At 54.6% G+C, this 24,307-nt stretch overlaps 1 protein-coding gene and 1 long non-coding RNA gene across 2 annotated transcripts; one reads left to right on the forward strand and one right to left on the reverse strand.

Annotated features, from left to right (window-relative positions):
• The first annotated feature begins 757 nt into the window (after positions 1 to 757).
• On the forward strand, positions 758 to 17,249 carry FAM166C (family with sequence similarity 166 member C). The gene is made up of 4 exons (XM_037813442.1): positions 758 to 867; positions 12,862 to 13,135; positions 14,439 to 14,551; positions 16,253 to 17,249. The coding sequence occupies exons 1-4, from the start codon at positions 794 to 796 to the stop codon at positions 16,395 to 16,397; spliced, it is 606 nt and encodes a 201-aa protein (XP_037669370.1). The 5' UTR covers positions 758 to 793; the 3' UTR covers positions 16,398 to 17,249.
• LOC119516915 lies at positions 7,734 to 14,046 on the reverse strand. Its single transcript, XR_005213402.1, has 5 exons — positions 13,218 to 14,046; positions 12,147 to 12,345; positions 9,746 to 9,944; positions 9,366 to 9,631; positions 7,734 to 9,117 (listed from the first exon to the last, which is right to left on the reverse strand). It is a non-coding gene; the product is annotated as an uncharacterized LOC119516915 (long non-coding RNA).
• Positions 17,250 to 24,307: the final 7,058 nt, after the last annotated feature.

The following is a 24,307-nucleotide window of genomic DNA, read 5'->3' on the forward strand; positions in this document are numbered from 1 at the left end:
AACGTAAATCACACCCCTAGAGTTTTTGCACGACTCAGTTTTTGCCCCTTACTTATAAAATTACTCTTGCGGAATAGTTGGAGGTGCAAGATAAGGCGAGAAGGAAGTTCCCACCGAGGGCCAAGAGATGTATGAGAAAAACGCCCGACGCCCCAGCACAAGTGCACGTGCCCACGCACACACACACACAGACACACACACGCACAATCAAAGAGCCTTCTGGACAAACATGCCAAGCGGGGCAGGCACACTACTTCGGAGCCCCTGAGTAACTGGGGCGCGGCCCGACAGCCTTGGGGAGAGGTGGCCCCTATGGCTCCTGCCATGGGGGGTCGGGGCGCAGCTTCTTTCTGAGCCGCCTCCAAAGCGAGGGCCCAGCCGGTCCTTTCCCGCATAGAGCTCCCGGAGGGTCACATGCCCGGTCCGGCTGCAGAAGAACAGCCCCTCTGGGGGCCTCTTCGTGGAGTTCCCACCTCCCGCACCTCACCCGCACCGCACCCGCGCCTTGCGAGCTCCCCGGCAGGCAGAATAGTCGAGAGGTTGGCCCATTTATGGATTGAAACGCTGAGGCTTGAGTGCGAGACAAGATTTGTGGGATCACGCAGGAGAGCCCTTGCAGAGGGGGAGGCATCTTCGGGGCGCTCCCCCCTGGGGTGCCCTGGAAAGGGGCCCGCGAGGAGCTGGCGACCCGACTGCGTTTGCCAGGCGCGCTGTTGCCGGGCGACCGCGAGCTGTTTACCTTCGGCGGGAGCGCAGGAGCGCGGGGGCTCAGCGCGCGCTCGCCGCACCCAGCATGGCCTCTCGCAGCGCGGGCACCCTCCTGACCGAGTTCAATGCCGCCTATGTGCCCCCCGGCCTCATGCCCGGGTAAGACCCCACCTGAATCGGCCGGCCAGAGCCCCCGCGGAGCCTCTTAACCTCTTGGCTCCCGCAAATCTCCAAACTCCGTCCGCGCGCTCTTTGGATAGGGAGTAAAAGGAATCCCGGAGCGCCAGCTCCGCACCTGGCTCGGTGGCCTTGCCCGGGGTTTGCGCGCTCTCAGAGCCGGCAGTGGGTGAACACGAGCGGCAGAGCTCTCCAGATTCCCTCTCTAGGAGGGGTCCGTGGCAAAAGCCGTGGCGAGGGTGGGCTGGGTGGGGGGCGACATGACCAGCCCGGGATAAAGGAAGCTCCCAGTGGAAGCCGGATCAAGGGTGTGGGGAAGTGGGAAAATGAGGGATTGGTGTTTGGAGACGCAGGCAGGCACACTGGAGCACATTTCCTGGAAAAGGGAGTGGGCTCTTCAGCCCCAGCACAGGTGGGGGCACCCAGGATTCATGCAGGATTAGCATTTGTTGGCTGAAGGAGCGAAGGAGGCCAGGTGGGCACCTGCTGGCAGAATCTGGCGAGGCAGGATGAGCAGTAGTTAGCGTTTCGCAGTGGGTATCATCTGCTGGGTGGCTGGGGTGGGTTCTCTCACTTAATCCTCATGGAATTTTGACTCTGGAAACTCCCCAGCAGGCAGAGCTGACTTGCCTTTAGCATTTTCAGATGCAGGGTCAAACCCATCTTTTCTTTCTCTGGATGTTTTCAAATTCCAGATGTCTAAGATGCGAGTCTGACCTTGTCCTTCCATTCGTTGGCCCCTTTTCCCAAAGCCCATGAGATTTCCACTCCCAATCACCTCTTCCAGGGTGTAAGATTGTCTTACCTTTGCTACCAGGCAACCATGGTCACGCCGGGCAGGGACTGGATTCTGAGAAGCAGGCTGGCTGGGATCGGCAAATCTGTATAGAAAGAATGGATGGATGGATGGATGGATGGATGGGTGAATCAAAAGAATGTCCTAAGAGTTCTGCAGGTGCAAGCTCTCTCTCACAAACTGAACAGATGGCAAAATGAAGAAAAGGCCGCAGCGAGTAAATTTTGCATGAAGTTTGGATTGTTTTGAAGCAGAATGCACAAAGACATTGAGGGGCTGTCATTTTAAAATTATCATTGGAGACTGTGCTTGTTGGAGGCAGTGACTTGGGGCTCGTGCTGATTAGTGCTAACCCAGCCCATTTGTGGGCCTTGGAGAGCTCACAAGCTACTTCAGTTTCCATCTGACAAAGCTCATTTCCGGATCAGGGTAGTTTACTGAAGCCAAGCGTGGTGTGTTAGAAAAGATAACTTATGATTCTCATATTTATTCTTTCATTCGTTTGGGTGATCATTTGATAAAGATGTGCTGAGTGTCTGGGATGTGCCAGGTGCTGTGTGTAAGATGCTGGGAAGACAGGGACCATCAAGTCCCTGGCTGCCCTTTGGGGCTCCCAGTCTGGAGTTAACATATAAGGTTTAATTCAAACCATCTTTGCAGTCTTGGATAGTACTGTTTTTATACCACTTTCTTGGTATTCGTCACGAGGTTCGGTTTTGTATGTTAATTTATTTTTCTCCTTATGTCACGCACTGTCTCCAGCTGAAACCCCTTCTACTGCCCCACCCCACCCCTTGCCATTTCCTGCCCCTGAGGCTAGACCTGGTGCTTCTGTAAAAACCTCACCACAGTTCCCCCGCTCTGTCTGGAAAAGGGGGACTACATGTTTCAGAAGCAATTCCCACGATGCTTCTCTATCCTTGCCATTTGTCTGCATTTCCCTCGAACGCCCTGTCCTATGTGGATTTAGAAAATGATCATAAGCAAGTCATAAATAAGGCTTCAAACCTGGATGACGCTGGTTTGAGCCAAGCCTGTATCTGCTGGCTTTCTCATCTGGATCTTTCTGGATGGGATATGCTCTCCTTACGAGTCCCATCAGCAAGGAATGAATTGGGGTGGTTCATGTTTCTAAATGCTACCTCTTTGGCAATTTTGTTAACTTGATGAAAGAATCCGAGGTTCCCAGCCACACTTGGATAATTATTATTTTTGTGTGTCTTTTCAAACCTTAATCACAGGATTGTATGCACAGCCAGTTTCTCTGACACTCAAATCACCCCCCTTACCAATTTTATTCGTAGAGGCAGAGAATTTTCCCATTGGTAAGGACCTTAGAAATGTCTAGCCCAGCGCCCTCCTGTTCCAGTCGGGGGACACTGAGATATGGGGGGGGACTTGCCTGAATCCCACACTGGTGATGGTGGAACTGGGCTATTCATTTAGCAAGTAAGTTGCTGAGCCAGGTCCTTCTGCCTTGAACACCTGGGCTCTCCCACTATCCAAACTGCCTCCCCCCCCCACCCCTGCACACTCCCCCACCCCTAAAGTGCTGCTTCCCAGGGAAAGGGTGAAGTAGATATTAAGAGTTGGACTCTGCAGCTACACTGCCTGGGTTTGAATCCCGGCTCCATCATTTACTAGCTGGGTGACCTAGGGCTATTTCTCTCTCTCTGCCTCACTCACCTTATCTGTTAAATGGGGATAAGGGCTGCAAGTTAAAGGAGGCTTAAATCAGTTAATATGCATCAAGTTTGGCACTCAGTAATTGTTAGCTATTATCATTAGTTAGATCCCTGCTGCGTTGGAAACCTGATTGTAGGCACCACAAGGAACATGATGCCCGTGTGCCATCCCAACAGTGGGCAGGGAACTCTTGGATTAGAGACCCCTGTATTGTAAGGCTTTTTAAGGGCCGAGGCTGAACTCAGTGGGAGTCTGTGCCTGCTGCTTGCAAGGCAGACCTGGGTGGCATCGCTTTTGCTCTCTGCCTCCCACCACCCCTCACCAGGCTCTGAGCCCCAGGCCCTGCCGTGGAGGCCTCATCCATGCCCAGACAACTGCCCCTGATGCCCACAGCTCCTCCCAGCTGTGCTCACTACCCCCTCTGGGGCCGAGGTTGTCCTCTGGGAATGAGGGGCAACCTTGCTTTCTAGCTCCACCTTCCATCTCTCTGGCATCAGGACCCTAAAATCAGTACATTCCACACGGGCCATTGTCCCGAGGGTGGTCCCACAAAGGTGGTTGTGTCCCTTTCGCAGACATGCACACCCAGTGCTGTGCTGGGAAATGTTTAACAACAGGCTCTCTAGAGAAAAGAGCCCTAATTCATAGCATTTGCCATTTTCCATGGTGTAAACACTTCCACCAGGGCCAATTTCAGTCTACCAACAGGGCCTTGCTGAACCTGGAGTTGGGAAGAGAGGCATATAGTAGCACGCCATTGTACGGTATTTCTACCACATGGATATGATTGATGCAAATAACCTCAAGAGCAAAGAGGATGGTAAAATGTAAGATAATTAGGACATGATGCATTTTGAGTGTTTGGTGCTGAGCGTTTAATGTAATTTATTTAACTGTAATTTTATATAATTTAATTTTTAACTATGGCTTGTTTAGCAACAGGCTCACAAAATTTCTGGAAAGTTAGGGATCGGCTCCCTTGAGCCAGGAGAGGCTGTGCAGGCTGCCTCTGGCACCCCCTGCCCGTGCCCGCCAGCGCCCGCAGGACTGCAACCTCCTTCCCAGGGCCTGCATTGCATTTTCCACAGAGATGTGTGGGTGGGGGGTGAGCAGGGAGGCCTTGGCGGTTGTGCTTTCCCAGCTCTTTTTGCATTCCTGAAGCCGCTTCCGTGTCAGCCCGGGCCCTGGCACCACTGGAGGTGCCGCCCCCAAGAGAGGTCAGTGAAATGCTCCGTGCTGGGGGTTGAGACAAAGGCCACCTGCCCAGAAGGATGTCGCAGAACTTATGTGCCCAGATATCGGAATTAGAATGTCCTGGGTGCTTAAAAAAATACCCATGCCCAGGCCCCATCCTGGGATTCTGATTTAATTGGTTAGGGGAGGGTCTGGGCATCAGGAATTTTGGAAGCTCCCAAGTGATTCTAAGGTGCCACCAGGGACGAGAACTGCTTGTCTTAAGAATCTCTGCAGCCCTTTGCAGTGGGGAGGGTGGACCATGGTTAGTCAGGCAGGTCTGGGCTGTTTTCTAAGCATCTTAAAGAAGGGGCCCGGTGTGGGGCCTTGTGGCCGGTGCCTTCTCCTTGATCCCCCACCCTACCCCCCATGCTGAGAGGTGAGACTGAGGCACAGCAGTCCACTGCCCTCTGTCAGTTTTTGCCCCCAGCCGAGGAAGCAGAGCTCAAAATATGGAAGCAGAAAATAAATCCTAAAGCCCCTCCGTGTCCTTCTTGTACCTCCAGGTCCTGCCCCATGCAGGCAACCCCCATCCCTCTTCCCCACCAGGAGGCAGCCCGTTCTCTTCTCCCAGGCACGTGGAGTCCTCCAGCCCCTCGCCTGCCTGCCTCGGTGGCTCTATCTGCTCCTCCCAAGGATTCACAGCCCATGTCTTCCTCTCATCCTCCTTCTAGGGCTTTGGGCCCAAGGCCAGCCCCCACCCCTTCCCTGGAATTCACCTCTGGGGAGCTTCCCCACTCAGCGGGGTGACTGACGCCTCACCTAAGCCTGAGGAACTGGGGGGCAGGGACCTCCAACAGGGACCTTCTTTCTCTCCAGAAGAAACACCAGCCCTTTAAAGTGTGTCTCTGTTCATCAATTCAAACCAACAAATGTTTACAGGGCATCTCCTGGGTGCCGGGGAAGCTCAGGATGCACATACAAGAGGGCGTGACCTCCCCATCCCCGGGAGCTCATAATCCAGAAAGAAAGAATATACTAAGCGCTCCGGCAACCCCAACACAGCAGAATCTGAACTGAAACGAGCAATGGCGAGTTCGGTGGAGGGGACGGGGTCAGGAGAGGATCATGGGCAAGGGGGTGTTTGAAATGTACCCCGAAGATGGAGAGGGTCACCATGGTGGGGAGGGTAGGGAGAGGGAGGAAAGGCGAAAAAAGCCTTCGGGATGGAGGAACTGGCTTGAAAAAAGGCACGGGGCAGAGGGACAGGCAGGACATGCTTTCAACGCAGCAAGCGGCCTAGTTTGGCTGGAGCAGAAAAGCTGAGCTAGGAAAAGCGGATGATGAGACTGGGTAGCGAGGCTGGGATGCCTGGCTCAGCTTGTTCTTAATTTTGGAGGCCACGGGGAGCCCTGGCAGGTTTCCGCCCGGGGGGGAAGGGTCTGCTCAGAACTATATGCAGTAGGAAGTGATGTGGAGGAAGGGACACACTGTGGAATGAGGATGTGCTGAACAGGGACAAGCCAATTAGTTAATGAGACTGCTCATGGGATCCCTGATGGCTCATGGTAATTAATTTTAATGTTAGCTATTAAGAAACGGAGAAGGGACTCCTCCCCGTGCACACGAAATTCCACGATGGGTCTTTGAGCTACAGGATCACCGCCCAGGGACCCAGCTGAGCACTGCTCCTGGCTACTGGCTGGATGGTGTGGGGCGGCTGGGGGGACTAAGGAGGGGTCCAGGGAAGAGCCGTGACACACCAGCCCCACAGCAGACTCTGTCTAAGGGACCGTGCGCCGTCCTGGTGTAAGACCTGCCGTTGCCCTCTGTCGCTCTCCACCTCCACCCACGGTAAGACCAACCACAGGGAGCCTCCAAAGGCCCCTCCGTGCAATCGTACGGGGTTCTGCTCAGGGCGCACACATTCAGGGGCCCAAAGGGACATAGACCCAACTGTGCCAAGGCATGCTGAGTAAATGTGAACATGCACACGCACACACACCCACGTGTGTGCACACACGCCTGCCGGAATCCAGGCAGAACCTCCGGAAAGGTGTGGAGGAGAAGGTTTCTATTGGGATGCAAATATCTTGGCATTCAGAGAAGGTGGAGAAGACAGGAACAGAGGAGGAGGATGGCAGAGAGCTTGGGGGTGGTTGAGAACAGAATCCCAGCAGCACATCACATTTCTACGGCTCCTTTCTACGTCACCCCAAATGCCTCCGCGGGAGCAAGGTGCAGTGTGGTTTGCACTCTGCAGCTCAGAGTCAGGCCCCTTTTAAACAGAGTTCAGGACGCTGGGTCCCTTGTGCTTCTGGACATTTCGCTCCTCCTAACTCTGCCTGAGCACTTGCTGTGTGTCGGGTGCTGTGTGGTTGCTGAGGACAAAGGCGAACACAAGTTGCCAGAGGAGCAAACTTAGGATGGTCATTCTCCATCCAGCAGAGATCGCAACCGTGTTGAGGGGACAACAGGCTGGCGGGTGTGGAGCTCGCTCTAGGAGATTTGAGACTGTCCCGGTGAGGCAGAGGAAGGCTGGGAGCAGTGGGATGGAAGAGGGTGGGGGGAGCATCAGCAGGACTGGGGGAGAGGGTGGATGGAAGGTGACCGACAAGAGAGATGCAGGGCCAGTCCCAGTTCCTGGCTCAGGAGAAGCAGGGACAGGGGTGGTGCTAACCTGGGCAGGAGAAGGAGCAGGTGTTTTTGGTGGGGTGGGCAGCTGTGTCCTGGATCTGCATGCAAGGAGGGTGGTTGGAGCTGGAGACACCTATGGCCATGATGGGAAGTCTGACGTGGATGACTCTGCCAGAGGGAGGGGGTCCTTTGAAGAGAAGTGGACCCTGGGCAGCACCATGTCTAGAAGATGAGCGGGAAGGAGAGCCAGGCCACAGCCCACCCCTCTGCACTCAGGTCCTCCTCAAAGCACACTGCACCCCACCCCGAAACTCCTCCCCAGAGCCCCACCAAGAGCCACCCACAGGGATCGGCCACCCCTCCTTTGCATTTATTGGCATTGTGTTCCGACGTGGCTTGGAGCCGGCTGTCCAAGTCCCAGCACAGGCTGCTCACTCATGCTGGGGCTCAGGAACTGCCGAGGGAGCTGGCCGGGTGCTGGGCTTTGGGGACATCTGTATTCCCAGCACTGAGCTTTGGGCAGCACACAGAAAAGTTCTCAGTAAAGGATTTTTTTTTTTACTCTGTTGGACTCTTTTTTTAAAAAAATGATACATGAACAAAGAAGAAAGCAACAGTCACCCCAAATCCAAACACCCAGATTTAACCAGGGTTAGCATCGGTGGCCTTCATTCCAGGCTATTCCGAGTAAAGGCTAGAGGGATGGGTGGATGGACAGATGGTGTGACGTGTTGAATTCTGTCTCCCAAAAAGATGTGTTGAAGTCCTGACCCCTGGCACCTGTGGATGCAGTCTTACCTGCAGGTTGAGCAGGTAAAGACGAGGTCATCCTGAATAGGGCAGCCCCGTCATCCAACGTGATGGGGGTCCTTATGAGAAGCCCGTGTGTGGACACACAGATACGGGGAAAATGCCTTGTGGATTCGGAGGCAGACAGCAGGTGACGCAGCCGCATGTGATGGAAGCCGAGGATTCAGAGCAAGAGGAGGTGAAGGGCTCCTCCCCTGCAGTCTCCAGAGGGAGCACGGCCCCACCGACTCCTTGAGTTTGGACTTCTAGCCTCCAAAACTGTGGGAGAAGAAGTCTCTGTGGTTTTAAGCCACCTGGTTTACGTAACTGGGTAATTTGTGATCGCAGCCCTAGGAAACTAGGGCTGGACGGGTAGAAAGATGGACAAAAGAAATTGCGTAAAAATATGATCATACAATATTTTCCATTTTAAAATGACAAGCATGAAATTTAAGCTTACTATAAATTGACTGAATAAGAAGAAACTGAAGTAAAATGGAAATGTAGCTTGACTTTAGAAAAATGTTAACTCATCACTAGAAGTATTCGTTCCTAAAAGATCCTTCTAATGGAAAAAGAGAGGTGGGGGTGGGTGGGTGGAGGGAGCAGAGCTACAAAAACTGTTAAAGGATTGCAGTCTCTGTGGGTTTTTTTAAACGACTTGTTTCAATTTTAGATGTCACGGATGAAAGAGCTTGTTAATAAGGGCACTCCCATCTCCCCTCCACCCACCGCCCAACTTTTGTTGCTTAGATTATTTTTACTTTGACAGGTTTTATAACATTTGCATTCTATTCTGCAACCAGCATTCACCTATTTGCTATTCCTAGTTCTGCACTCAAATAGATCTGAAGCTCTGTCATTCTGGCATAGGTCCCACATTACCGAGTATTTTTTAATTTTGAATCATCTCTCGGTTGACAGGGTTTTGTCACTGAAAACTAATTTCAAGAAGAGTTGATGGGTGTTTTATTTCCTGCCTTCTTTCATGGTGGGAAAGGACTGGTAGTTGCTTTCATACATGAATGATCATGTTCGTATTCTTGGGTCATACTCTTTTCGTTGCAGAATGTTGTCGAACAATCTTTCGTGGCTTTTCATCCTGCTGCTTCATTCTCTTATTGTTGGGTTTGGCCGCACCTGATGAACTGCTTCAGAAATGAGATGGAAGGGTGAAAGCTGTTACTGGAGAACCAGGCTGACACTGAACACCAAAAGGAGACAGATGTGCCCACCCAGCCACAGGCAGGGCTGGATCAGGGCCGGCTCCCCTCCCCAAGGGCAGATTCTACCCACCCAACACTTAGGAAATAGAGGAGCAGTATGCACTTCCTTGCTTCCAAGGAGAAGGAGAAAGGAGGGGTGGGCTCCATCAAGCCCATTTTTCCTTCAAACTCACCAATCAGATGTTCCCCCACTTCCAGTGTGGGGTCAGAGAGAGGTCAGAGAGTTCCAGTGTGGATCCTTCCATGTGGAAGGATTTATCAGGACAAGTAAAGAAGCAACTCCTTATTGCTTGTCTTTGAATTCTTGTTGTATTGAATTTGCATTTGTATTAACTTCATATAGAGCACAAAGAACTCTCAGGAAATTCCCCCATCCTTCCTGGGCAGGAGACATGGTCAACAGCAGGGAAGCCAGGAGGGTCCAAGGCAGGTGGAGAAGCTTAGGACCAAGGGCAGCAGGGAAGAAGAGACAAGAGACATCAGGAAAGGCCATTGCTTTTCATTCCCAGTGAGGGTGGGAAAAGGCTCATGGATTCAGGGATGAGTCTCCTACCTCTGCAGCCTGCTTTGCCGCAAGTCGTCACTGCTCTGGTCACAGAAATTTTGGGTGCTGCTAGGCTCCAGAAGGACACAGCTGATAGGACGGGCAAGACCAGGAACCAGAAGGAACTCTTTCTTTATACTTTGCCCACAGTGGAAAGTACTTAGAAGGTCTGACAGTAGCCACAATGCTTGGCTTTCTTGCCTTTCTCCTGAAAGGGAAAAGGATGAATTTGCCCATGGATATCTAATTCTGGTCCAACACCCATCCTGTTGGTGAGAAGACTGAGGCCAAGAGTGGTCCTCAGAGATACTCAAGCGATGACCTCAAAGACCTTGGTTTCTTCAGCCTGTGGTGTAGGATGGGTTCCTGAAATGTAGAAGCAGAAGATGTTGTAGTGGCTTGAAAGGCTCCCTTCACTTCCCAGGGCTTCACTGGGAATGTTTCAAGTTGTGGGAAGACAACTCAAATGAGAGAAGTAAAAGACTATAAAAATCCTTTTGGGTGGTGGTCTTGGGAGATGTGAGGTCTCTAGAGCACTGTCAGTATCCTTTGGGAGACTGTGTGTGTGTTGGTCCAAGTAGACATCATTGGTATTGTAAGCATATCATCCATCCGTCTTTCCTTTGTTAATTAACATTTCCTACCTACATGGGGATACATGATGAGAACTGAGAACTGGGGATACAAAGATGAGGACAATATGATCAGGCTGCCCTCATCAAGCTCACAGTCTAGTGGAGAGGACAAAGATGTAAAGAGACAATAGCAGGACAGAGTGATGTGTGGCTATTGGAGGTGGTTCTGGGGAGCAATGGGAGCAGAAAGTGGGACCCTCATAGTAGTAGGAAAGATGCCAAGGAATGTCTTCTTGGCAAGTCTTAAAGGACCGATTAGTATTGGGAAGCAAAGAGCAGGGGTTGGCAGGAGTGAGGTATACAGGTTTGGCATTCCTGATGGCAGAAGTCACAGAGCAAGGATCCAGGACACAGAGAGAGAACCTTCAGAGCTAGAGAACTTTAAAACTGGGGTGGAGGGTAGCTGATGGCTGATGAGGTTGGAGGGGTAGGCAAGGGTCGTATCATGGAAAGCCTTGAATCCATGTTAAAGAGTTTGACTTTAGAAAGTTCAATCTGGCTGAAGCCTGAAGAATGTTTTGGAGGGGCAGGGATACAGGTACAGACTACTACTTCCATAGTCCAGGTAAAAGGTGATGATGACTTGAGCTCAGGGGGTGGAGCTGGAGCTACAGGACTTGAATGTGAAGGATGGAGCTGAGGGAGATGGATGCCCAAGTTCTGTCTTGGACAGTTTGGAGCTGTATGTACCCCAGAAAAGACATATCCTTAAACTTAATCCATTCCTGTGGGTGTGGACCCATTGGAAGTAGGACCTTCTGATGAGGTTACTTCTGCCTCAATCAGGATGGGTCTTAATCCTATTTCTGGGGTCTTTCATAAGCAGAATGAAATTCAGACAGACATTGAGAGAGAGAAAGAGAGAAAGCCCTGGGAAGCAAGAAGCTGAAGGTCAACTGAAACTGGAAGAGAAGGGAGATGCCAGGAGAGGCCGCCATGTACATTGCCACATGACAGAGGAACCATGGACCAAGGATCACCAGCCATGAGCCCCAGATGCCAGTCTTAAGGAGGAAATTATAGCCTTGATGATGCCTTGATTTGGACTTTCTCGGCCTCAAAACCATGAGCTAATAAATTCCCACTGCGTAAGCCGAACAATTGCATGGTATTTGCTTGAACATCCAAGGAAACTAAACAGATGGCTGGAGAGTGCCCTTCATCAAGATGGGGAATAGATTGTTGGAGAAGGTAGGGGTGCAAAGAGAATGCCTGGTGGATATTCCAAAGGAGATGTCTACAGTGCAAGCATATACAGTAGTTTGAGGCCTGGAGGGAAGTCCTGGGCTGGAGATGTAGACCGGGGGCCATCCGCATCCAGGCAGTGGTTAAAGTCATGACTGGATCCATCACCCTGGAAGAGTGCGTGGCCTTATCAGTGGCCCAGGACATGCCCCAGAGGAACAGCAGGACTTAAGAGGTAGGTAGAGGATAAGGTCATAAGAAGAGACTGAAAAGATATGGTCAGAGATGTAGGAGAAAAACAACAGGAAGTGAGAGAGTAGTGCAATTAAAACCAAGAGAAGTGTTTCAAGAAAAGGGAAGCCGAGAACATCCAGCACTGCAGGGAGGTTACGTTAGATGAAAGTGTGAGCGTGTCCACTGGATTTAGCAGTAGAAATGTCATCAGTGACTCTGTCAAGAGCGATTTCAATGGCATCATGGGGATACAGGCCTGATGTCAGGAGGGAAAGGTGCAAATGGGAAGTCGCACAAGCTTTGCTCTTGCCAAAAGTCTGATGTTCATGCTCTTTGGATATTATCGATTCACTCACCTTGCTTTGCCAAAACAAATCTTTGACCCTCTGCACAAGTCACATTTAACCAGGGCTCCTGAGAGTGCCCGTGTCTGCTTGTGCTCTCTGCATCTCCAAGGACCTCCATTGGCAAGTCTCCCGTCCGTCTCCCTGGGACTCCTTGGTGGCAGAGAGTGGTGGAGCTCCCTGTGGGCTTTCTAGACCTTCTCAGTAGCACCTGGTGAGACAGTGGTGTTGGGAGTAAGGCTGTAGCGTTGAGTGCAGGCCTCAGCTATAATAAATCCAACACTTGTCACAGTCTAGTGACTGTGACCATCCCAACTCCTTGTTTCCTCTACCCTTTCATTAAAGAAGCACAGAAGGCCAGAGCTGGGGGAGACCCTTGGCATCTCCAGGCCAGCCCCAAGTAAACAGAGGCCCACTGAGGGAGAGTGATTTGCCTCCGGCCTGGCTGAAGGAGTCAGGACTGGAACCCCAATTTCTGGCCCCTTGTAAGCCCCTGGTCTGAAGAGATGATGAGACCTTTGAGAGTGGGAGGAGGCCCCAGAGTTTGCTCTGCTTGTCTTCCCCCTGAAGACTGCAGCTGGTCAGTGCATCTTAGAAAGCCCCTGAAGGCCCAGAGATGACCAGTGGGGCCCACTGGCCTCACCCCCAGTCTTTAAGGGCCTCTCTGGGCACTAGCCTTGGAGCCTTTCGTTGACCTGTATTCTGGACCCTGACCCTGCCCTTGCAGGTACCAAGGCCATGTTCCCAGTGTGGCCTTCTCCTTCGGCTCCACCTATGGCAACACCACTCTCAGGTACTTCCAGGACCAACGCAACATGGCCATGGAGAAGAGCCACACGTCCTACAGCAAAGGGGGCCACTTCCCGACCATCTTCTCCCCAAACCCCAACCTCGTGCTGAGTAACCGCTCCCGCACCTGGGGCCGCTGGCTGCACATCCCCAGCTACACCCGCTTCAACCTGGACAGTGACCGCTCCAACGAGCTCGTGCATTTCTACCAGGTGGGCTGCTGCTTCCCCTCCCCCGCCCCACCATTCTGCCATAAAGAGGGGGTGATGGCAGGGGGTCAGGGGGTCCTCTTACCCTCCAGATGGTCTGTCTTTGCTGCATCAGAGCCCCTGAGCCAGCAGGGCACCTGGTGAGTTTGACCAAGGGGAGTGAGGAGAGGGCTCAGGCTGTGGATCTCCCTGGCCCACCCCCACTGCCTGGGGCATCAGGGCTGCCGTCCTTGCTTATCCCACTGCCAGGATGCTGAGGAGCCTTTGGAGATGTTCCTGAACTCACCTTATCCCTGTAACCTGTTGGCCCCATGGACCCAGCTCCCCTCCTACCTCAATAAAAGCCCCACAGGGTGATCTGCATTCTAGAAAAGGCCCCATGCAAGTCCCCTACCCAAGGCCAGCCCCAAGTCTACTCTCGATTGCATTTACCCACCTGGACCCTGGCACCCACCTGACAATTCCCTGCTCCACAGTCCCCTGAGGCCCCAAGTCAATCTCAGCCACAGAAGGGACCCCAACCACCCTCTGGGTAGAGAAGGGTGAGGGAGGCCTGCCCCAGTCCTGCTGTTCTTGTCCGGCTCCGCTGTCTCTGAAAGCCTCCCCTGCATCTGGTTCAAATGTATCCCAGAAGGCTCTCCATGGTGCATGGGGGACCACAGCACAGGTGCACAGAGGCGCGCCCAACTCCGTGGGGACAAGGGCTCACCTGGCCCAGGTGGGCGAGCCCCTGGGCTCTCTGCAGGTGCATTATCTGCTGTGTTCCAGGAAACCTCCCTCTCTCCCTCCTTCTCTCTCACCTTCACTGGCCAACATCTCTCCCAGCCTGGTTCCAAGGACTCAGGTGCCTCCTGGTGCCCAGGGTAGAGAACTCACATGAGTGAGGCAGCTTCCCCTGGGGAGAGCTCCAGGGTGATGCCCCAGACTCCAAGGAGCTGGGGGGGTGGGGGTGGGGAAAGCCTTTCCTCCATGTTGGCTCTCACACGGACAGCACTGGAGTCTGGAGTCCCGCCCTGTCCAGGAGGAAAGGAAGGGGAGGAAAACACACAGACCTGCTAAGCTGAGCCTTCATGAGCCTTCTCTCCCTTACCCTCCACAACATTAGACAGACGAGGAACCAAGGCTCAGAGAGGACACCCAGCCGGTTAGGAGTCGAGCTGGGGCCTCAGGAACTCTGGGGACTCCCCCAGGAGCACTGGGACGGGGGGATGGCAGTGCCCTTGGGTGCAGCTGGCCCCGGGCCTGTGGTGCCCGGGTCTCCTGCCCACATGTAACACCCGCTCATCTCTTCCATGTCGAGCTGCAGATGGTACAGCAGCACCGAGAGCACTATCAAGACAAGACGGGCATGGCACCCCGGGTCCCCTACTTCGTGCTGCCTGTGAGAGAGCCTGCCCGGTACCCCATCCCCACCGACCTGTGAGTGCCTGCCCTCCCTTTGGCTGTGCATTCGCCAAGCACACATCTGCAGGCACCTGCTCTCTGCCAGGCGTGGGGAGGTGCCCCGACTGATCGATGAGTGGGCAATCTTGCCTTCAAAGGGCCTATGGGGCGGAGGGGGCAGTTAGAGAACCGCAGGGTCAGGGCATCAGCAGCCTCGGAGCCCGGGGTGGTCAGGGGTCTGAATGGGTGGTGTCAGGAAGAGCTTCTTCCTGGCCAGGTGCACTGGGAGCTTGGGAGCAAACCCCATGATCTTTGACGCCCTGAATTCGTTAGCCTGCCCTCTGGAACGGCAGCTTTGCCGGGGGCCCCTTGCACGGTGCAGCTGCCCTAGCCCAAACGCCGCGGAGCGCTCCGAGGCGGCAAGGGGCGGGCGCCCTCTGGCGGACCCGGCGGCCACTGCAGCCGGCGGGACTCGGTGCCCCAGCCCGGATCAGGAACAACGTTCGCGGACGGACTTGAAAATATGTTTACGAGTCCAAGTGTCTCCACCGCCCGCCCCTCACTGTTTCTATCCGAGAGAGTCCTTTCCCCCGGGGCAGACCGGCCTTTCGCGGCCAGAGGACCCGGGCCCTCGGCAGCCGCGCTCTCGCTCCGGACGCCCGGCCGGGGGAGCAGGAGTCAGGGTCGGCCCCGGAGCCGCGGGCGGAGCCCTGTGCGTGGGGCGGGGGCAGGCTGGTGGCTGGGGCCCGGCCTGGGGCGGCGGGCGAGCCCCTCGCCCCCCACACAGCTGGACTCAACCCGCGCTAAAGGTTCCTCTCTGCAAAGAGGTGGCCCAGTGTTATCACCCCCCTTTCAGAAATAGGGAAACTGAGGCTCAGCGATGGCCTCTGGGGCTTGCCTGGGGTGGCCCAGCTGTTGGAGGTGCCCAATCCAGGACTTCGGTTAGCCGTCTCCATCTCTTGGGGTGACTCTGAGGCAGCCGGTCCCTAGACACAGAGCGTGGGGTCTCTGCTGGGACAGGTCTCCTCTTGAGATGCTCCAGCCAGGGTCTGCCCCCCGGGGAGCTGCAGAGAGCCTGGGGGGCCCCGGCTCTGTTTCCTCTCTCTTCCACACCCCACGCAGGAGGGAGAGAACCAGAGACAGCAACTCCCATACCCTGTCTGCCCCGAGGAGCAACGTGGGTGGGGGATCAGTGAGGACCCCTTGGGAGGGCTTTAGAGGGACAAGCAGGTGCTTGGGGGGCAGGAGGTCCGGGGCGCACTCCGCCCTTCACCTGATTCTTGGGGTCTTGGATGAGACCCTCCCCTTCTGGAGCTCCATCGCCTTCATCACCGTCATCACCATCATCACCATCACTACCACCGCCATCCCTTTTAGCCTCTATGGAGTGTTCACTCCTTGGCCAGCACCGTGGGACATGCTTTACGTGCTTTACCTCATTTCCTCCCAGGAACAAAGCCAAGAGGAGGTACTGAGATTACTCCACTTTACGTGTGTGTGCTTCTAGCAGGTGTGGGGGCCAAAATTCCACCCCAGGTCTGCCTGGTGCCCACCCCCAGGCTCTTAACCTCTGTAGTTAAGCAGATACAAGCTGTTCTCACAAGCCCGGGGCGAGTTCCTGATGCCGAGCAGACGAGAAGTCCACAGCGCAGAGCGGGCTGGAGAGCGGGTGTGGGGGGTGGGGCTGGGCATGTCCCCCCCCCCCCCCGCCTGACTCGGGCTCCATCCCCACCCCAGGCCTCCTCTGACCCCAAAGAACAAGTGGCACCTTTTAAGGGTGTCCCCCGAGAACCTGAGGACCTACCAGACGTTCCCATCAGGGAAGAGGGTCTCCCCACGGGAGCGGCAGAAGAGGGACTGCTACTTTGAGTTCAGAGCGTGAGGCCAGCCTGCTGATGTCTAGCAGCCTTGGCCCTGATCGGGTGGCTCGTTTGCAATAAAATCTTAAGCCATGATCATCCCTGGGTCCCAGGAACATCTAATCAGAGCAGGATAGCGCCTCTGAAGGTCACACAGCATTGGGTCTTAGGGCCTGTGGAAAGGTCAGCCCAAGGGATTCAAGCCAAGAAAAGGCACTGTCCAGCTACCTGCCAGACCACCACCCTCTCTCCCAGGGTGAGGGCAGGAAGAGCAGAGAAGTGGAGGGTTCCCAAGTCTTGGCGGCAGGCCACTCAGGTGCAGAGATCCCTGCCACCTGCTTCCACTGGCCCAATCAAGGAAGCCCGATTATGTACATCTGAGAATGAGGATGAAGTGATCCCAGAAAAATTGCGCTGAGTGTCCAGTGGAAAGGAATTCCCATTTGGGCTCCAACTCCACATCGTTTAGTCTGTGTGATAACTTTGTAAGGGAGGTATTACTATCCCCACTTTACTGATAAAGAGACTGAGGGTCAGAGAGGTTGAGAAAGTTTCCTAAGGTCACGCATCTCATGAGACAGCCAGGATTTGAGTCAAGGTCTTTCTGACTCCTGTGCCCCTGATTTTTGGGGCTGCATTTCCTGCTTATGACCCACCTGGAGGCTGAAGCTCCCTGGGGTGGGCGGTGCCCCAGAGAAGAAGCTGTGTAAAGCAGCTGTTTCCATTGCATTCTGCCAGACGGCATGCACAGGCATCAGCTGCTACCCTCAAGACCATTTCTAGAAGGGTTTGTGAGGGAGTGAATCAGGACTAACCCACCTCTTCAAGGAATCGCTATGTTTCAGGGGCTTCTAGGTCAGAAGTGGACACCTGGATGTGGGCTCCCAGGCTTCACACTTGGGGTGGCCTGGGGGGTCTGGGGTCTAGAGTGTCTGCTCGTACTGAGCTGCTGCTCCCACCTCCTGGGTGAAAGCTCCTCAGGGGGCAAGATCTGGGAATGGGGTCCTCAAGCCAGGGGTGTACCCACACCACAGGAGTTCTCCAACATTCCACCACTTCCTGGGTTTGACCAAGGGGACTCCATCAAGCAATGGGGCCCTTGTTACCCCTCAATGAGTGAGTCAGGAACTAAAGGCAAAGGAACCACAGCAGGTTCAAGTACCCATGAAGTTGGAACAACTTTCCCCTGTAAGCCAGGGTTTAGACACCACATCCCCAGGAAAGAAAACCGATGCCCCCATCAGGTGGGCCTCTGACAGCTCTCAGAGACCCCCATTCGGGGTGGGCCTTCCCCTGTGCTCTAGACTCCCTGACTAGCTGGGCCCCAAAGGGTTCCTGAGGTGGCCAAATTCACCCTAGGGCTTGACCAAACAGCAAAACAAATACACCCTGGTTACTGGTCATCCACTGTCCCATCCCCAGGGCCTGGGGGTGCCAAGTGGGGCCCACGTAACCCTCTCTTGGACCAGGGCTGGGGAGCCAGGCGCCAACTGGGGTGACCACTATGTGCACCTCTGGAGGCGGCCCTGCCCTGGGAGAGGCAGTGGTGGTGGTGGGGTGTGTATGCATGTGGGGGGAGGGTGGGAGGGTCCTTTTCCTTATGAACTTCATCCCATTGGGCCAGGTCCCCCACTGGGATGTGGACTGGGACATGAGTCTGCCCTCAAGAGGACCAGACATCCCAGCTTGTGTCACTGGCAAATGTAAGCCCTGGAATGAGCTGCTCGTATTAGAATGTATCGTCCATGACACTGCATTAAAAGAAGGTGAACAGATAGGATAAGGAAAAGGCTTTTCTTTTGCTTTATATTTGATAAACATTATTCTAAAGGTAAAGGAGAGAAAGGGGCAAAGCCACACTTCCCAGCAGATTCCCCCAGCGCCTGGGGGGGGGGTTGAATTCCAAAGTGGTCTCCTCCAAGGCTGCCAAATCAGGTATCTGCAGCGACATCAGCATCCCCAGAAGTGAATCCGAAAGGCGCTGAGAGAGAATTCCAGGTGCTAACTGCAATTCTAAAGGACCTTCTGACTTCTGGGAGGAGCCGCTCTAGAGGCGCCCTCTCTCAACCCCCTTTCTTGTCCCTTTCTCTGGGTGACAGCCTGTTTGAAGCATTCCCAAGCCAACCCAAAGCTGCCTGCAAGCTTCTTTTAGCACCATCTAAACGGCAAAGAGCCTCAGAGCCTTGTAGTGCAGGAACCAGTGGAGAGAAATGGGAGTGATTCAAAGAGAAGCTCAAGGAGGACAGAATTTCAGCTTCGATTATTTGTTGGGTCATCATGTAAGAGGAGGAATTAGACTTGGCTGTGGTGGCCCCATGTGCGATTGTCATCTGTTGGAGGGTGTGCCTGAGCCACGGCCCCCTGGCAGCCCCGTTGGAGTGGCGAGGCCCATCCTGCATCCAGGTGTTCAGCAGAGTAGACACCTGACCCCAGGGTTTTAGACCAGATAGGATCCATTGTTAAGGCCCCTTCCCCTACTAAGAAGTAGGATTGGTTGTTTCTCTAGTTGAGTTTCTTTTCTACCCAAATCAAGAGTTGCAAATGCAAATCCCCGACAACTAGTGGCCTCTCCAGGTTGCAGAGGGTGGGAGCTAGTAGTAGGAGTGACAAAGGCAACTCTGCAGGTCTGTCCTGCAGGGGGGCTTTGGGAGAAGTGTGTGGGGTGCCGGCTCGAGGGGGCACGTGCCCAACGCTGGACCGTTCGCGTTGTTTGTGGATTCTGGAAGCCAATTCTCCTCGGTCTCTTTCTAGGTTACCTCATTTCTAAAAAGGCCCAGTTTTGCTGATTCTGAGAGACTCTGCAGGGTGCCCTGGACACTTGTGACCTCCTGGGGAAGGCCACCACTGAGGAGAGACAGGAGGGCCACCACCCTGGGCAGCCCCTCCTCCCCACGAGCGCCTTACTTCATGAAATCCGGAGACTTGGCCATTGCGTGTTCAAACTCGGAGAAGGACAGCATGTTGTCATTGTCCAGATCAGACTCGCTCAGGACCTGCCCAGCGCAGGCGCAGGAGGAGGCCGATGGGGGTCCGGGGGCGGAACGGTGGAAGGGGGGTAGGGAGAGAAATACCACGCGTGGTGGCCGCTGTGTGCCCGACCTCTGCCGGCAGCTTTTGCCCACCTCATCTGCTGGGCCCGTCCCAAGGCCATGTGAGGCAGCTGCTCTATCCCCAGGCCGCGGCAGGGGGTCTGCTCTGGGAGGGACCCAGGAGCTGGGGGAGGCAGTGACAACACCCTCAAATGAGTGCTACACATGGTCCTAGCTTTGCTTCTAGTTTCCATCTGGACCCAAACCTTGGTAGGCTTCCATGGTCCTGGAACAAATAGAGCCCTGCCCGCCTTGGGTTCCCTGGGCTGCCTCCGTGTCTCGTCACACTTTGACTTGCCCCCCAGGCCATCTGGGTACTGTGCTGTGCCGGGATGGTGGAGGGGGTAGCGAGGGGTGGGCATTGCATCCCTCCGATGCTGAGCTGCTGGTGGCCCACCGGCAGGGTCGGAGGGAGGGCCCCTTGGATGGGTGTGGGGGGGGGCACCCTGCTCCAGGGAGCCTGGCAGGGAATCGAAGGGTGGCTGCCTCCAGCTGTGTGCCCAGGTGCCGCCTCCTTCGGGCTCCACCCTGGGTCTGAACCGCCTTTCCCCAAGAGGGGGCCTGTCATCCGGGGGGTGGGGGAAACCTCCTAGCCTGTGACTTCAGGCACGCACGTGTTTGGCGAGGTCGGTCAGCAGGTCCTCGGGCTCGTCGTCGCTGTCCAGCAGCCGCAGGACGATGCTCTGCAGATCTTCCTCGTCGATGAAGCCGTTCTCGTTGAAATCTGCAAAGAGGAGGTGAGGGTGGGGGAGCAGGAAGTGGGCTTCCTCTGAGGGGCGGGGGCTGGGGCCTGTGGCACCAGCCACATCTCCACAGGCTCCCAGCAGCCCTGGGCAGCCCCGCAGAGCCCACCCGTCCCCAGTGGGGCTGTGCCTGTGACTCAGTGGGACCTAGAGAGGCCCAAGTTGGGGTGCTGCAGCGGCAGGGCAGGCTGCAGACAAATTTGGAGCTAAATAACATGATGAAAACAACAATGATAAACATTGACCGAATGCTTACTGTGTGCCCAGCCTTGTTCTATCATTTAACCTGTACACTCAACCATAATAAAATATTCTCATGTTACCGAAACGGAAACCAAGGCCCAGACCTGTTAGATAATTTCACCCAACTTCATGCCCAAGGGCTGGGATTCCCGCCCAGGTGGTCTGGTCCCCGAGGCCACAGGCCCAACCCCCGGGCCTCGCCAATCTGCATCTCGGGCTTGGGAGCCAGTGTCTTTTGGAGGCTGGGAGCGAGGGAGCCTGGAGAGTGGAAGCAGCCCGGGTTTGGAGCCAGAGACCAGGGCGCCAGTGTCTGCTCCTGGGCCTGTTTGGTCGCTGTGTGGTCTGGGGCACACGACCCCCCTCCTCTGTGAAATGGGGACAGTGGTCCTCACAGCATGAGCCCCATGGCTCCCGGCAGCGTGAGCTCCGGCTGTGTCCCGAAAGGGTCAGGGGACGAGCGGAGGTTCCGGCTCCAGCCTCGAGCTGCCTCCTTCCTCCCAGGTAGGGACAGACCACATTCCCTCACGCTGGGAGAGACAGAAGAAGGGTGAGGGGAAGAGGGGAAGGGAGGCTCCAGCCCATGGGGGGCTTTCACACACCTTCACTCTCCCCCCATAACAGCTCCTGGTGCTGCCGTGGCCCCGGCGTGCAGAGCAGGCACGGGCAGTGGGCACGGGCAGGGGCCCTGGGTTGCCGACTCTGGTGGGTCCAGGCTGCTTCATTCCTTCACCTATAACCTCAGCCCTGGTGGCCTGATCTTGAGGACGACGCCCAGTTCCCACCACTGTCCTGCCAATTCAGGGAGCACCCCGTCCCTTGTCAGACCTGGGGTCCTCCTTTCCAAGTCAGAAAATAAGCTCATTACATATGACCCCTGGATATAGCACATCCAGGGTCTGTTTCAAGCCTGCTTCCTGCAGGAAGGAAGTATGCCCTTCATCCTTCCGGTACCTGCTGTGGGTCTTCCAGACAGGTCTCAAGCAGAAAGGCCTTTGCGGGAGGCAGCCCCTGCCTGGAGCACCGTCTCTCCTCTGCCAAGCGCTGTGAAGGGCTCTGACTCTGCCCCGGGGTTTGAGACTTGCCCTGAGCTCACCACCCTCCTTGCCCTCTCCATGAAGCACGCCTGACCCCATCACACTGGGGCCTGCTCCTCCTCGAGCTCCAGCAGCTTCTGACACAGGGCCTGCCCACCCAGGATGGAGCATACACTCTGCCCAGCTGCCTTGTCCCCCAGGCACAGGACAAGCTTCTTGACACCCTATTCAGTTGTACTAGCAGACCTGGGGTTGGGGGTGCCTGCTGGGTGCCTGGTCCTGAGCCAGGCATTGGGTGCAGAGATGGACCAGGCTGGTTTCCGCCCCAGAAGCAACCAGGCTGGGGTGGAGGGGAGGCCATCGGCACCCAAGCAGGCTGGCTCCAGGCAGAGCTGGATGGGCAGCCCGAGAGAGGCACCAAGGGCTCTGGGGGCTTCCAGGTGGGCAAATCCATGAATGTGAAGGATTTCTTGGACAAGGAGGTATTAGGGAAGACCCTAAAGGACTGGGATCTGCAGAGATAGCAGTTGGAGGGCGTACCAGGGCCACTGGGGAAAGCAGCAGAGAAGGAAAAGCACAGGGGTATTCTGGCACCAGTGGTCAGTCCCGCGTGAGGGGACAGAGGCTTGGGCAGGGCCTGGGACGGGGAAGATGGGAGGTGAGTCTGGCAAGATGGGCCTAGCTGAGAAGGACCTCAAATGCGAGGTCTAGGCGTTTATTCCTATGCTCTTGGTAACCCTCCCCTAGAGCACCTACCACAGTCCCGGAACCACTTTTTAGCCAGGGAGTAAATGAGCAGGTTATAATAATCACCACCACAACAGATGCCTACAGGTGTGCCAGGCCATGGTCCAAGCACTTTCTATATTATTGCATTTAATCCTCACAATTCAGATGGAGAAACTGAGGCACACAGAGATTAAGTAACCATATTTCTTTCCTTGGCCTCATTTCAGCCTCTTGTCTTCAAACATCACCTGTAGGCTGATGAATCCCAAATGTCTATCTCCAGCCTGGGCTTCTCCCTGAACTCCGGGCTCATATATTCATCTGCCCTCCTGCCTTCTCTAGTTAAAGGTTGAATAGGTCCCTCAAACTCAACACATCCAAACCCAAGCTGCCCCACAAACCGGCTCCCCTCGTAGCTCTCCCCTTCTTGGTGATTGGGCAATTTCCCTCGACTCTCTCCTTCTCTCCAACCCCAAAGCTGTTCTGTCACAAATCCTCCCGGCTCCACCTTCAGGAAATCCAGGCTCCCATCCCTTTCCTCACAGTGCTGCCTCCACCCTGCTCCCACATTCCACCCCTCTCTCTGGGCTCACCGCAGTCACCTCCTAACCGGCTTCCCGGCTCCCACTCTGCCTTCTTCAATTTATTTGCAACTCAGCAGCCAGAGTGATCTTGTTAATCTTGTCACCCTCCTGCAACCTCCCGTCTCACCCAGAAAAGCCCCTTTCTTGACTGTGACCCCCAAGCTCTCCCCTGCCCTGCGTCCTTGCGGGGTTCCCATCAGGCCAGGCCCCCTCCTGCCTCAGGGCCTCTGCACATGGGGTTCCCACTCTGGGGACACTTTCACCCAGACCCCCTTCAGGTCCCCATTCACATGCCAGCTTCTCATGCTCACTACCCTGCACCTGCCTGAAATTGCACTTCCAGCTCCCTTCCCTGCTTTATTTTTCTCAGCACCAAATGCCACCTAGGATACCATATGCTTTACTCAGTCATGTTGAATGCCTGCTGCTAGAACATAAATTCCACGAGGGCAGGAAGTTTTGTCTTTTTATTCCCTGCTGTATCCCCAGTGCTGAGACAGAGGGGATGCTCAATGAACATTTATTGAATACATGAGCAAACAAACTGGCCAAGGTCACACCTTGGTAAGCGACAGAAATACGATTAAACCCAAGCAGTCTGAAGCTACAGGCAGTGCATGTCCTTAACCACTCATAACTGCCTTTATGGTAATAAAGTACCTAAATTGTAGCTGGGCTTATGACCATCCACAATGAACACTACATTTCCCAGCCTTCCTTGCTGCTAGGTGTAGCCACGTGACTAAGTTCTGGCCAATGAAATGTAAGCACAAGAAGCACATGCCACCTCTGGAAATCATCTTTAAAGGGCAGGTGCAGCCCTCTCGGACTATGAGATGACTTGGAAGAGAGAATGGAGTGACAAGATAGGAGGGACTTGAGTCCTGGCCACTGAGGAGCTTCAGAACCACCAGGACAACCACCTCCGGATTTCTACATGCTAGAGAAATAAACATACCTGCCTGTGATGTTGGGAGCTGTCTTGCTCAGGCCACTGTTGTTTGGGGTTTCCTGTCATTTGCCACCAAATTTAATCCTAACTAATTTGTTTGAGCCTCAGTGTCCTCATTTGTGAAATGGGAATAATAGTGTTGCCTCCACACAGAGTTATTGTGAAGATTAAATAAGAAAATACCCATAAATCTCCTGGCAGGGGGTTTGGAATATAGAAGATGCTCAGTATAGGAGACACTTATTAGATACAGTAGAGGCTCAGCTCTACAACACTGATGCTTGTTAAATACTAAAAGTGCAAATCTTAAAAGGCCATGTGATATCCCACCTTGAAGAATGAGAGGGAGAGCTGTATTGGGCTCATGAAAGAAAACGAGACCACAGTGGAAGAGCAAGTTCACTGATGTCACAGGGTTCTTCAGTGGCAGAGCCAAGACCTGTGTCTCTGGACCCCAAAGCAGGGTATGGACAGGGAAGGGACAACCAACCACCTCACTGCTTGAGCAGGTGCCTCTCTCCTGGCTGAATGTTTATCAGCCCCAGCGACGGGCGGCTAA

This window comes from Choloepus didactylus, chromosome 20, assembly GCF_015220235.1.
Source record: "Choloepus didactylus isolate mChoDid1 chromosome 20, mChoDid1.pri, whole genome shotgun sequence".
NCBI classification, from domain to species: domain Eukaryota; kingdom Metazoa; phylum Chordata; class Mammalia; order Pilosa; family Megalonychidae; genus Choloepus; species Choloepus didactylus.